We start from the raw sequence: 13,334 nt of genomic DNA, 5'->3' as shown, positions 1-13,334 counted from the left end.
TATTCGCTCAATATATCTATGGAATAAGCGAATAAATCGATACCGTCACCGTTACCGTCATTATCGGTTCACGTAGGCAATAGTTTTTCTTAGTCTTTAAGCATTTTTTAAGCTTTAACTTTACCATATGACAGCAGCGGGTTTGAACTTCACGTAAGAGTATAAATTTTCCCATTGAAGTAGATTCCGTTTTTGAGAGCAGTAAATAAATTGGGTTCCGGCCAAAAAAAGCCAAAGGACGCTAACCTTAATTTAATTTAAAAGATAGTGCGACCGGATTAAAAAAAGTTTCTCTCTTGTAATGCGTACTCCCTTTTTTTTTTTTTTTTTTTTTCTCCTTTTCACTAACTCCCTCCTTAATTGATAACTTGAAGAAATAACGTAATCTTGACTCTATGCCGACAAAAGAGTTGGTGTAATATAAGCAATGCAATGTCGGGCAGACAGTCGACAAAGGGGTATGCAAAAAGTTAACGATCCATATATATAAGTTCGTTATTTGTTTTAGACTTATTCCTACGGCCAACACTGTAGTATACTCACAAAATGCGCATAAAGCGTAGAAATATGCATCAGAGAATCGATAAGGTATGTGTGTTCTCTTTGATTGCATTTATCTGTGCCTGTCTTTAAGAGGCAAAACAAGTTTTTTCTCAAAACGTATGACTAGTTTGCAAACAAGTGCGTAGATTGATAAAAACAATCGTTGAGTATAAGCTGCTGTAGATTAATTTTATAGACACCGTGTACAACAAAAGTTTTCGCACCAACTCTAGATTTCAATGCAGATCTCTGGTCGGTCTTTGTTTTTGCTGTAGCAAAATGGTGAAAATAGAAAGTCAATACTTTCATTTAGCAGAGGTGCTCTCTCAAATTATGAGAATTCTCCATTTTTCTTCTGCATCAATACAAAGGAAACTTCGTGAAAATATCTTGCATGGATTCGATACGAATTTCTCATCTGAAGAAATCACGAAACCTTTTACTGAGCACTATGTGTATATAATTCTCAATAGCCATTAAAAAATGTGTAAATATATTTTTCGCTCAATATCGTTTAACTTTTCTTCCTCTTTTTGCGTGGTGTAAAAACTTTGAATCGCTCCAATCGCTCCGTAAATACACTCAAGTGCAAAATGTTTGCATTTAATTCTGAACATTCTTTTTAAAGCTTACCCCAAATCCATTCACCAGTATAGCAAGGAGCTTGATTGCTCAATTTTATTATTTTTAACACTAAATGAAGAGAGAACGAGGACGAGAACGAGAATAGATTGGATTTTTAATTCAAGCAGTCCCCATCGTCCCGTGCTACATGTTATATATGAATATTGTTGATCAGTATAAGATTTTGAACCGATGCGTCTAATCCGATGGTGGTCATTGGTGATTAAAATTTACGATCACGTCAATTCAGAGAATGGGACGCCTACACACATACTCTTGATCTCAAAGTGTGTTTTGCGTGTTCACCTCTTTGTGCCCTGTGTTGTTGCATTAAAGCCAAATAAATATACTCCCAATTGATGACTGCAGATTAAATAGGAAAACTGGTGTAAAACGTCAACAAACAAGCCTAGTTAGGTAAAAAGCTGACAATATCCTTTTTAGAAGACAGAATTCATAAGCTTCCTGCACGCAAACGGTCTAAATAGTTAAGATTCTAAATTCGATGCAAGCCTTTAACGAGACTGGAAGACGGGACCTGAAAATTTCGCATCAAATTTAAAAAAACTATTTAAAATGCTCAACTCAAGTGTTTTCCCGCATTATTATTAGAATCGGAATTTATCTATAAAACCGGTTATTTTACGATGTATTAAGTAGAGGGTGCGTCACTTTTGTTTCTTTATTCTATTTTTTTAGTAATAATTGTCACCCTACATTCTCTACTTGTAGTGCGAGGGCCTATTAAGTTTGTGCGGATGTCTACAATGCCCAGAAGGAATTAAACCAAAAAATCCACGTTCCACTCAATCCGACCAAATCGGGATCACTTCCTCAACCGATTTAAAATTGTCTGTCCCTCTAATCACCTAGTTTTCTTCTTATCCTCAACGTAGAGGTGGTCGCCATTTTTGAGATATTTTGATGAAATTTGCTACACTGACGTGTAGTGGGTGGTCCAACGACAGGCGTTATTAAAAATGTTTCGAATGGAAGTCTTTACACGAATACCTATAGGGTGATGTAAAGTACTTAAAGCTATATAGTGTTTTTACTTGTTTTATTATAGTGAAGTGCAATGACGTAAACGTATATACGGGTAAAAAAGAAAACATTTGATAAATGAATGCCCCAGGGTATGCTTGCTCATTTTAATTCATTTGAGTAGATTTATTTGGCCGCTTGGCCCATAAGGTAGAACGACGAACTAATGAAAAATGATCATAACGGATATTAAATATTTTTCTGATTTTGTATTTTTTTTTCCAATTACATTGTTGCAATATCGCTAATGCGACATATTGAGACTTTTTCAATGTATTGATCATCATTGATGTTAACATTTCGTTGCACAAGAATTTATACACAGGTACATACGCGCACGCACACATTCTTTTCAAAAAAATTTCCAAATATTAATTCATTTTGACATACACTGTTATGTAGAAGACCTATTCTCTTCTCTTAGAGAGTTGTCGCTCTCTTCAGTGCGGGCAAATATTGCGAGAACGAACTTTTTCATTGCAAGCAGTTGCCGTCGCCATATGTTTATTCGTACGATTACTCAAATATTTCTTGATAAAAAAAATATTAAAAAAACAACTATGCATGCCTTTGGATACATGCATTTGTATCCAGAATTTTGCCTATTATTTACCTTTACATGCATACGCACATACATATATAAATTTAGTTTTTCGATGTGTGTTTATTTACTTTTCAAAACAGAGCCCGAGACAACAAACCCAGTCATATAAGATATAATTGTTCGATGAGAAGGTATTTTTAATTCGATAAATGTTTTTCTTTGACATCAGTTATAAAAGAGTATTGCTAACGTCTAAACAGTGAAAGCCTGCAAATTCGCTTATAGTGACTCATATAAAATAAATTGACGATGGGTTGTTGCAACTCTAAGGATCCCAAAGAGGAGGCAAAAAAATCATGGAGCCCGAAAAAATTAAACAAGGTAAGTCAATTTAAAATTCAATAAAGATATAACTAAAATCGTTCTATTTCACCGGAATAGATTTTTTATAGATAGATTAATTCTAATACTTTGAACAGTTCAACCGAAAAGCAATGTCATTTTTCCTTATAGTGAATTATAGTGACGCGGTCAGGTCGTCACGTCGTGTTTGTTTGCTTCTAATGAGTTTAGCGATTTCTTTTTCATTCAATTTGTCGTGAACGCCTCTACAATGTTTACAAATTATTAAACGTTTGTTTATTAACGTTCATCTTGATGTTAAAAAATTTCAATGACCATTCGAAATACAAATGCATGGAATAATGAGCGATGCGGTACGGTAATGCTGGTAATCAATTACCTAAAATTTATCAACTATTTACTATTCTTTGAATCTTGCCACAGAATCAGCGAAAGAATTAGAAGATTACTGAAAGGTTAAGGGAATGATTAACGAATTACAATTACATCCATTTTTGATTAAGGCAGATATCAGAATTATTTTTTAAAAGCGACAATTTGTTGGCATATTACAAACAACTATATAAGATACGAAGTGCTACAGACAGTCTTGGGAGACAACGGGTTCGAACTTTGCCTGCTTTTCCAGATAATTTTTATTGTATTGCGTTAATCTATCTCTCCTTTAAAGTTTAACTAAAAGAAATTAATCGAATATTGTTTACAGCGAGCTTCGTCCACATCTAATAGGGGATACGATACTGGCACTTTTTTAGAATATAACTACCCGCCCAATTTTGGTCATGATGGAGGTCACAGTTCCTCGCACTATGTTGATGGAGGGCATTCTTCAATCTTTTCTTCTTCGAACAATCATTGCGGTAGCGGTAGTAGCGGTGATGGTGGTGGTGGTGGTGGTGGTGGGGGTGACGGTGGTGGTTGTGGTAGTGATAGTGGTGGTGGTGGCTGTGATAGCGGTGGCGGAACTTGTGATTAGCGATAAGGACTGTGAATCATGTTAATAACTTGATAACTAGGAGTACTTTTTTAAAGAACTTTTGTAAGCCAGGAAAAAAAATTTTTTTTTTCATAAGCATTTATATATGTCACTGTACGTCTATAAATTAAAAAAAAACAAAAATGTTAAATAACTTTTATACCTTTACTTATAAGCTCTTTTGTATTGTTTTAAACCGGAAAAGTAAATACTTTTATTTAAATAAATTCTAATTTAACAAGTTTTCATTGCATTTATTGCGCGAAATTCAAAACTCAGTGTATTTAAAACAAGATTCTCTGCTTCGAGTCGAATAATCCTTAACAGGATCAAATTAACACAGTTAGAGAGGAGAGACTTAGTTAAAACTAAAAAGAAAAGAAATTAAGGAAGGGAAGGTTGATAGTAATACATGTAAAAGAGACAGAGGAAATTATAAGTTAAAATATAATATCGATCGCGCAGACAGACAAACAGGTGCGAGATAGATTTTTCGGTCCACTATTCAAAATTAATTCCTAGTAATCTCCCGTAAGCTAGTTCTTGCAGTAAGACGTTGAATTCGTTTATGCTGCTAAGCGAAATAGACGCGTGCAAAGTAAAGCATATTGTGTGACACTTTGCTGTAAAAGTGGATTGTAAAGGTAAATCGTATTTCTTGAGAAGCAAATGCAATACGAATTAATTTTTATAACAATACTCGACGGGTGGAGGATGTTATTGTAGCGTCGGCTAGTTTATCGCTTTGAAATCAGGGCAAAGCATACAAATTTATTGCCGCACCATTAGGTCGGCCGCAAAAACGAATGCTTTAAAACCCCGAAAAAAAAGTACTGAGAGACGCGGAGCAATGAGATAATCCTATAATCGCATGATAATTTTAGCAAAACGGGATGCCTTCAAATCATTTAAAGCAATTTCCAATCAACTTGGGAATGTTCTATCATCTGTTCGTTGGCGATTATTAGGCGCTAATCTATCAGGAAGAATAGCTCGGAAAGTTCCGTTGCTCAGAAAAGTTATTTTCGAGAAAAAGAAATCCTTTGTTTGAGACCATAAGAATTGGTAGGGAGCCGTTGGCGAAAAACGGTGGAGAAATATACTTTGCAGCGATGAAACAAACATAAATTTGTTTGGGAATGATGCGGGAAGAATTGTACGTCGGCCAAAAACGAAAAGAGTTCGACAATAGGTTTACTACAAAAAACAGTGAAACACGGCTGAGAAAATCTTATGGTATGCAGCAGCTGATTTTCTTGCGAGCGTCCAGGTCCAATACAATTCATAGAAAACTCTGTGGGTGCACTTGTATTCAGCAGAATTTCAGCAGAATAATGATCCGAACCATTCGTCCAACTTGGCGAAAGTCTGGTTCCACGAATTGCAGTCATTGAATGACCAAGTCAGTTTACCGTCCTCAATCCTATTGTGAACCTTACTGGAGAACTATAGACACAAGTTTCGAAACTTTCCGGCAGCAATAAAAAACAAATTACGCCCAAGAGAATCGAAACTGCCCTTAAAAAGGATGGTGCTTATACCGACTATTGACTCTCCGAATTGATTTCTAAGAAAATGGTTACTTTTAAGTACAAAAAATTGGCTTATTTTTAAATATGTGTTTGTGCTCCTATTGTACTGTCCACCTGCTTATACGTGATATTTATGAACTGAACATCTTTTAAGTTTTTATTTATACTTAGCGTAACTCTAGAACTACTTTTAAATACGGAAATATTCCTATTTTGTAAATATGCGATAAATATAAAATATGACACGAAAAAAAATGGAAAAGAATATCCGTAACCAACATACATCTATTTTTCTATTCAACTGTGCATATAACAGAGCGTATTTCAACAACCTGCACGTGTGGGGATATTCGTACTTCGTCCTAATAATGTGGCTGTCTTTAAACTACAGATTTGTCGTCTGATGTATACACTATCCAATGCGAATGATGGTGGCAAGGGTACAAGGAATACTCTCGCGTATGGCTGAATAGGGCGAATACTTTCTGTGTTCGGCACATTCATACGCGATCGGCTTTCTTCGATACTTCTATTAACCTGTTTTTAAACAAACTAATAGACACTCATGGGTAAATGGATATCAAATCTTTGGCTGGAGTACTTAAAATACGATTTTCAGCGCATATTTCTGAGCGCTGCAAAAAACAGACAAGGCAGCCTGCTATGCTTTCATATCTCGGCATAAGAAACTGCAATTTGAACTTTTTCGTCACAGTAAACTTTTCTTATTTGTACTGATGATAAAATCGCTAAGAAAAAAAAAAAACAAAAAAAAAAAATACATACGTCTTAGGAACGTAATATGTATATATACATTTTTTATATATGTGTATACTAAACTGTGAAAAGATTGTTTTTCTTCCATAAAGAAATTACGCGTCTAATACAAATATAAACAAAAGTTTGCCTACAAGTGACAGTTTTCAGTATAAATGCGACTGCTGACCGATTAACAAGCAAATAAATTATAATAAATCTATGAACAGAGAAAAGTTGAAAATACCCGACAATGTTTAAACAATCAAATCTGATAATGCTTGCAATCTTTTATATAGTATTTTTAAAACTCAGTGAAGCCTATGTTTTATATGACGACATTGCCGTCACTAGTGAGCCACTTAATGCAAACGATGTTAGCGATGATTCTCCTCATATTGGAAAGATTATAAAACCTTCTGATATCAGAGAACCAAAAACATTACAGGAAATTATTAATTATGTCGACGTCAAGCCCAAAGCAGGAGAAACGCAGTTTCATATTAATAGAGAGGACGAAGAGCGAGCAGATGATAACCGCCAAGCTGTATCTTACAATGAATTAATTAAATATCTATCATTATGGGAATGGGCCAAACAGCAAAACTTTTACAATATGTCGCACTCGCACCCATCGCCAACGACAATAAAGAAAAATCGTTTAAATGAAATCGTTTGAAGTTGAAATTTGATATAAAATAAAGAAAACAATTAAAAAAAAAAAAAAAAAAAAAAAAAAAGTTGAGAACATAAAAAATTTTAAAATTTAAAAGGGTTATAGATAACGAAAGCGCTATAGAGATGAAAAAAAGAGAGTGAAAAGAGCTAAAGCTTTATTCTGTAAACGAATCCCATAATCTTGATAAGGCATGTGCATCCCTTGTCTGCTTTTCTCATTGTTTAGCACAATACATTATATCACGCACACATTATAAAAATGAAATAAATAATCATAATTATCTTAAGGTATGTCAAAATATTAAATTACAACAGCGAATTGAACCTCTCATGAGCATTTTATAACATCAACAAGAAAACGTGATTCTGAATCGATGTAAGCTTATTTGTCTGCCTTTCAATCTAATTTTTATACACCGCAAGGTTTTGCTCCAAAGATGAACACTATTGTAAAGAGGTTCCATCATGATTTCCCATGTAATGAAAATGGAGAAAATATCATTGGACAAACTAGTCCACGTCCATCCTTAGTTTCTTTGCATTGCTTATTTGCCTGTCTTTATCTAAAGTTCCCAGTCTTTGCATTATCCATACAGCAATCTTCTCTTAACTAACTACTACACCGATCTAAGGCAAACATTTTGATAAAATATTCAATTATTATATAAGATTTACCTATAGATGGCTGATATTTTCTTAAGGTAACTTCATCAATTCTCCGCCTTCTCCATCGCAAGCCTACAGTTTATACTTCGTTTCACTCTGTTAGCTAATGAATTAAACACTACACGACGAAAAGAAATGTTAATTAACTCCGTCACTTCTCTCCGCTCGCGCAACTATTTTATTCCATATACTTACAGGGGCTTTTGAAAACATTCAATCACAAAAAAAATTCTATTAAAACAATACTTCATTTTTATTATCTTAATTAACAATGCTAAAGATGCGTACGTGCAATCTCATCTTGACCTAATTCCGATAAAACATCCATACTGCCTTTACCGCTATCGGGGTCACGAACACCATTAGTTACTGCTTTCGCTTGTACTGTTTCTGGTTCATTCTGCTTCAAACTATCTCTAATTGTTTTCGAAAGGTGTGGTGATTCTCTGCCGTCCATACTAGATGTGACAGAGTCGTTGTTAATTTCAGAACTTGTGGCTGTAATTACCACCGTGGGCATTTGATGATGCCGTAAACGTTTGGCTACGGGCGGCACAAACAATTCATATTTGATAATTGTTCGAGTACAATCGGTATAAATCCGATCGTTGTTATCCCAGTGCAATTTTTCAAAGATCCACGAGCATAAACATCCCATTAAAAAGGTTATCAGGAAGCCAAGCACTGAATACCACATGTAAGAAATGCGATACAAATAAAAATAGTCAGTCTCCTGATCTGTTGCCTTTTGCTTCATATTGGAAGGAATTAATTGTGGTAGGAAGATTTCTTCTATATGGGTAAGCTTATGAGCGGGACAATTATCTGCATTCAGGGGTAAAGTTGGTATAGGCGGCCTAGGTTGGCCAAACCCCATCCAAAATGAGAAAGCCAGACTTAGGGTCAAACCAGCCAAAGCTCCTTTTTGATTGGCCCATTTAATATACATGCCGAGGGTGAAAAGACCCAATAAAGGACCGCCTATAATACCAAATATGGAGAGAGAAGCTTGCAAAACTCCGCCAAGCGTACCTGCTAGGAAAGCCAAACCAATGCATAACGTTCCATATATCACAGAAAGTAATTTCGAATAATAGGCATATTTCTCATCATTAAGTTGCCCATGTTTTCTCCAAGTTAAAGTAGGTTTAATGTAGTCTTCCAGAGTTACAGCTGCTAAGGAGGAAATCGCGGAAGATATCGTAGATAAACTGCCAGAAAATATACCAGATACGAATAGTCCAGCCATACCTGGCAAATGGCCCATAGTGTCCACTACAAATAGTGGTAAGAGTTGATCTCTTGAATTTATTCTGCCCTCCAGTAAAGGATCGCAATTTTGGTAGTGAAAGTAAATGCATAAGCCGGAGAAGCATGTAGTTAGACTCAGAACGATTAAAATGGGCATACTCCACCAAAGGGATTTGGCTGATTCGCGTAAACTTCGCACCGCTAAAAGGCGTTGAACCTGCGTCTGATTTACTCCGTATATTGAAAGGTAAGTAGCCGCTCCGCCTATTATTTGAGTAAACCAGGTATGCCGAGTGGTAGGATCAACACTAAAATTGAAGAATTCCAGGCGCCCTCCTTCTCGTGCTGTCTCCCATATGGGTGCTAAGCCGCCAGCCTCAATTCCAGCGCATATTATCACCGCAAAAATGCAAGCAAACATTAGAACAGACTGAAAGACATCGGTTATCAAGACAGCTTTCATTCCTCCTAAAGTTGCATAGAATGTGCACACTACTCCCACTGCAATTATGGAGAATACCAGATTTAAGCCGGTTACAGCTTCTAAGGCCAAGGCAGGTGCATATAAAACTATGCCCATATATAAAATCATTTGTAATGAAAAAGCCAGAGAGGCGTACAGACGGGTAGCAAAGCCGAATCTCGTCTCTAAGTACTCGTAGACACTAGCCGTTTTTAATCGATAGAAAACCGGCAAAATTAAGTACGCAGCAGCTGGCGTGGCCAGTACGTAAGCCAGATTGATTATCACAAATTGAGTGCCATACTGATAATTTTCCATTGAGACGCCCAGCAGTGTAACAGCCGACATGAAACTGGCCATTAAACTGAACGCAACAGGCATTACGGGCATAGATCGATCAGCCAGCAAATATTCTGCGGTGGTTTTTTGTTGACCTCCCGTTAAACGATAGTAGACACCTATAGCAGCCGAGATTGTCAGAACTATAACTAACACCACGTAATCCCAAACGTCAAACGAGCCGGCCATTGTGTAATATTTGACGAAAAGTAAAGAATTACGTTTCCTCTTTTTAAATGATTCACTTTAACTTCGTAGACTCATTTTCTATTTTTTTTTTTAATTTTTTTCTATTTTTGTTTATTGTACATTTAATTAACGTTTCACCTCAAAGGCATAATAGGCTTCAAACTTTCATACCTAAATCTTCGCATCATGGAACATTTTGGATATTAGTTGAACGTTTGAACATCGATTGCATGTACAAGTACGTATCAGAGATGGAGAGAATTTCAAAAAGAGAAAAACGTCCTTCGCTCTAACGGTGCGACCACCATACATAAGAAATGTGCAAATAATCTCTTCATCACTATTAATTAATCATCGTTTTCGAGATATATAAAAAAGTTTATCAACATATTTAGCATTTGAAACTTGAGGAAGCACTTAAACGTCCGAAATTCAAGTAAAAATGGAAAAGATGTAAGAAAAAGATGTTGAAAAGGAGTACCGCTTTTGGCTACAACTTATCATGGTAGCGGTATAAAGTCGATAGACTTAGATGCTGGTGCTTTAACAATGACTTTGCTCTTAGAATTTATTTCTCTGGCTAAATATATTGTAACAACAATAATTTTAAGCGAATTATTAATTGTACGCTACAACATTGATAAATGAATAAATAGCTTGCAAAAATACGTCACTTTTAAAGGCGCGCGACATCGCTATGGAAATAAACGAAATTGTCGAGTATGAGATGAAGATTGATTCATAAAAAAGCAAGAACACATCCATTACGCATCGCTGTTTTTGCTTTACTATCCTCGAACTGGTGAGAGTGGCTGGGCCTCTACTAGTTCCAATAAGTAAGAAGATAGCGTTCGTCGGCGAAGATTGCAATCGCGTCGCCGTTATCATAAAGAAATTGAATTTCTATCCTTTATAGTTTTTGTATTTTCGTGGGAAAATGTGGAAATTTACATAATGTGTGTCTATCGTTGCCTATGGGTAAGCAGTAATAAATATGGAAAGCAATGGTGTTCTCACTTTACGCTGCATTGTAGAAGTATCATTTGGCTAGTTTGGGCAATTGTCAAACTCTCCTACCAATTCGAAGGGAATGTCCGCATTTTCGACGACGGATACTACACAGTTGAGCAGACGAACAGACGAAATACATGGCCATGTTTAGGTAGCATTTCAAATTTGATTCTGTGCAAGAACATGTACACTTTATGAAATTTTTTGAGGTTCGTTTCGGAGGTATTACGGCAACGCCCATGAAATATACGTTCAAATTTTTATAGACTGAATGAATAAAAAGTCAATTTTCCATTTCGTTTTAAAAACAGAACTATTCTCAATACACGCGAATTTGTAGAGGTGTCCTTAGACCGGTTTTGTCCTTTTTCAATACGAAACTGCGTGAAAGACCTTCTAATATTTTAACCACATTTTTGCGAATTACACAAACGGACAGAAGGACAAGCTTAATTCGATTCAGAATTTGATGCTGACTCCCTTTCTGAAGTTTCCTTCCGGGTATTGCAAACATTTTGACAAAATGAAGGAATGGTGAACGTTACAGAAAAAACTCTCTGATCATATATTTTAAAAATTGGGTTAAATCAGAATTGGTCGACAAGATCGCGATTCGAAACAATGCTACTTCCTCCTGTGGAAATTTTTTAAAGTCTTACGTGTTTGCCGATAAGTCACAACGCAAACATTGAGCTTGAGTTTGAAGCGGAGATCGAATATGGTATTTACAAGCATATCGACACGCAATTTGTTTTTATTCTAGATTTCTTTTAGCAAGGAATCCAATCTGCTGTAGAAACACCCTCACTTTTCTGAATGATCTCAATGGCCCAATATGTAAGCATTCCGATAATGTTGATAAAATTCGTTTCACTAAACATTATAGCTTTGATATTGAAACACTTTTCGCTACGAATCTGTAAATTAACTCAGTAATTCCTGTGTTGTGCTGGATGGCGGTGACAGAGCTGTAACCATTTCTTGAATTTATTTGCGAAAACTGCAACCATTTTCAATAGGACTTCATAGTTTGCATTCCCACCACGAGTTCAAAATTTCTACTTAAAACAAATATACATAGAATATTATTCAATATCGAGCAAGCCGCGTAGAATTTTTGAAAAAAAGAAAGGAACATTTATTTCGAAGAAAATAACAAGTAAATTTATTACAGCGTACCACAGCTCACCTTTGCCCTAGACAACTACGCTTAGTATATTTATTCATATAACGAAATAAGGCATTATATGTATGGGAAGTGGTCGAAAAAGTGATCCGGTCCGATCCGAAAACGAATGAAATATAAACAATAAATTAAACGAAAAATTGTTGAAATTATTCTCTTCTCCGATACGTTACATTCATTGACGTAAAAGTTAAATAGACTTTAATTAACAATTCAAATGCATTTCAAATGGAGTCGAGTTCACTTTAGAACACTTTACAATAAATATATATATATATATATGTATATCTATTAAATTTATTTTATTGTTCCTTTTATTTAATTAATTTATATTTGGTTCACTGTTTTTTTTTGTTGTTGTTGTTTTTATTATTATTATTATTAATTAATAGTTCACTTTTTTAATTATTCTTCCCCTTTTCGCAATTATTTTTGTGTTAGTTTTCTTTAGTACTCTTCTTTAAATGATTTTTAATATAAATTCGCCATTTCTTAATTAATTTCTCTTTCTTCTCCTTGTCATGTTCACGTTAAACAAGTTTCATTGACAATGAAAATATGTATAGAAAAAGAACATGCAAAACACGATATTATATCTTGGCTTTTTCTCGTGCTAATCATGAATTGATTTGATTGATCGATGGAATTGAGAATTAATTCAATTATTTACAATTGTGTCTTTTATAAAACTTTCTATTTTATCAAATTTGCCGGCGTTAAAAAAAAAAAAAAAAAATTACAAATAAATAAATAACACAAGATGTTTAAGCTCTCGCAATAGAGTTGAAAGTGTTGTTAATATAAAAACATGTAATACACCTGAGGTCCGATCAAAAGTGTTTAAGATTGCAAAGCTTTTGCCAAATAATTATAAAAAAAAAAAAAAAGAAAAAAAAAAAGAGAGATATAAAAGATAAAGAGAAACGGTTGATTAAAGTTTCTTTCGAATTTTAATCGCTTATATAGGAAACCTACCAAACACTCTACGATATTATTCGAAAGCTGAACTTGAAACCAAAAATCAAAACAATGTTGAAAATATGTTAACGTTATTCTAACCACTGAACGTAACAGGTAACGAAAGAGCATGTCTTTCTTCTTTTATTTATAAGTTTTTTTCTTATTGTTCGGATTTTTCGAAATTCCTGCACAAGTAAAACTCGCAAACA

The 13,334-nt window shown here is 34.9% G+C and overlaps 3 protein-coding genes across 9 annotated transcripts in view; 1 reads left to right on the top strand and 2 right to left on the bottom strand.

The window, feature by feature from the left end:
* Positions 1-13,334, bottom strand: part of LOC119635268 (nuclear RNA export factor 1) — a 29,817-nt gene that overhangs the window by 12,285 nt on the left and 4,198 nt on the right. The gene's annotated exons all lie outside the window — the stretch shown is intronic.
* LOC119635414 (loricrin-like) lies at positions 2,839-4,215 on the top strand. 5 transcript variants are annotated; one of them, XR_005247069.1, is made up of 4 exons: positions 3,074-3,136; positions 3,197-3,471; positions 3,542-3,758; positions 3,825-3,905. XR_005247069.1 is itself a non-coding variant. In XM_038030259.1 (3 exons), the coding sequence occupies exons 2-3, from the start codon at positions 3,065-3,067 to the stop codon at positions 4,092-4,094; spliced, it is 342 nt and encodes a 113-aa protein (XP_037886187.1). In that variant the 5' UTR covers positions 2,839-2,946; positions 3,016-3,064; the 3' UTR covers positions 4,095-4,215. The 5 variants fall into 5 exon arrangements, 1 of the variants encoding a protein (XP_037886187.1); XR_005247076.1 differs by having other exon boundaries at positions 3,197-3,485; XM_038030259.1 differs by lacking the exons at positions 3,197-3,471; positions 3,542-3,758 and adding an exon at positions 2,839-2,946 and having other exon boundaries at positions 3,016-3,136; positions 3,825-4,215.
* On the bottom strand, positions 7,986-12,952 carry LOC119635108 (putative sodium-dependent multivitamin transporter). 3 transcript variants are annotated; one of them, XM_038029815.1, is made up of 2 exons: positions 12,836-12,952; positions 7,986-10,145 (listed from the first exon to the last, which is right to left on the bottom strand). In XM_038029815.1, the coding sequence occupies exon 2, from the start codon at positions 9,966-9,968 to the stop codon at positions 8,001-8,003; it is 1,968 nt and encodes a 655-aa protein (XP_037885743.1). In that variant the 5' UTR covers positions 9,969-10,145; positions 12,836-12,952; the 3' UTR covers positions 7,986-8,000. The 3 variants fall into 3 exon arrangements, with proteins under 3 accessions (XP_037885743.1, XP_037885656.1, XP_037885830.1); XM_038029728.1 differs by lacking the exon at positions 12,836-12,952 and adding an exon at positions 12,339-12,446; XM_038029902.1 differs by lacking the exon at positions 12,836-12,952 and adding an exon at positions 12,169-12,249.

The sequence above is a fragment of the Glossina fuscipes genome, unplaced genomic scaffold (genome assembly GCF_014805625.2).
Source record: "Glossina fuscipes isolate IAEA_lab_2018 unplaced genomic scaffold, Yale_Gfus_2 0, whole genome shotgun sequence".
NCBI lineage: Eukaryota > Metazoa > Arthropoda > Insecta > Diptera > Glossinidae > Glossina > Glossina fuscipes.
Note: the sequence above shows the minus strand (reverse complement) of the source record. Positions and strands in the feature narration are given on the sequence as shown.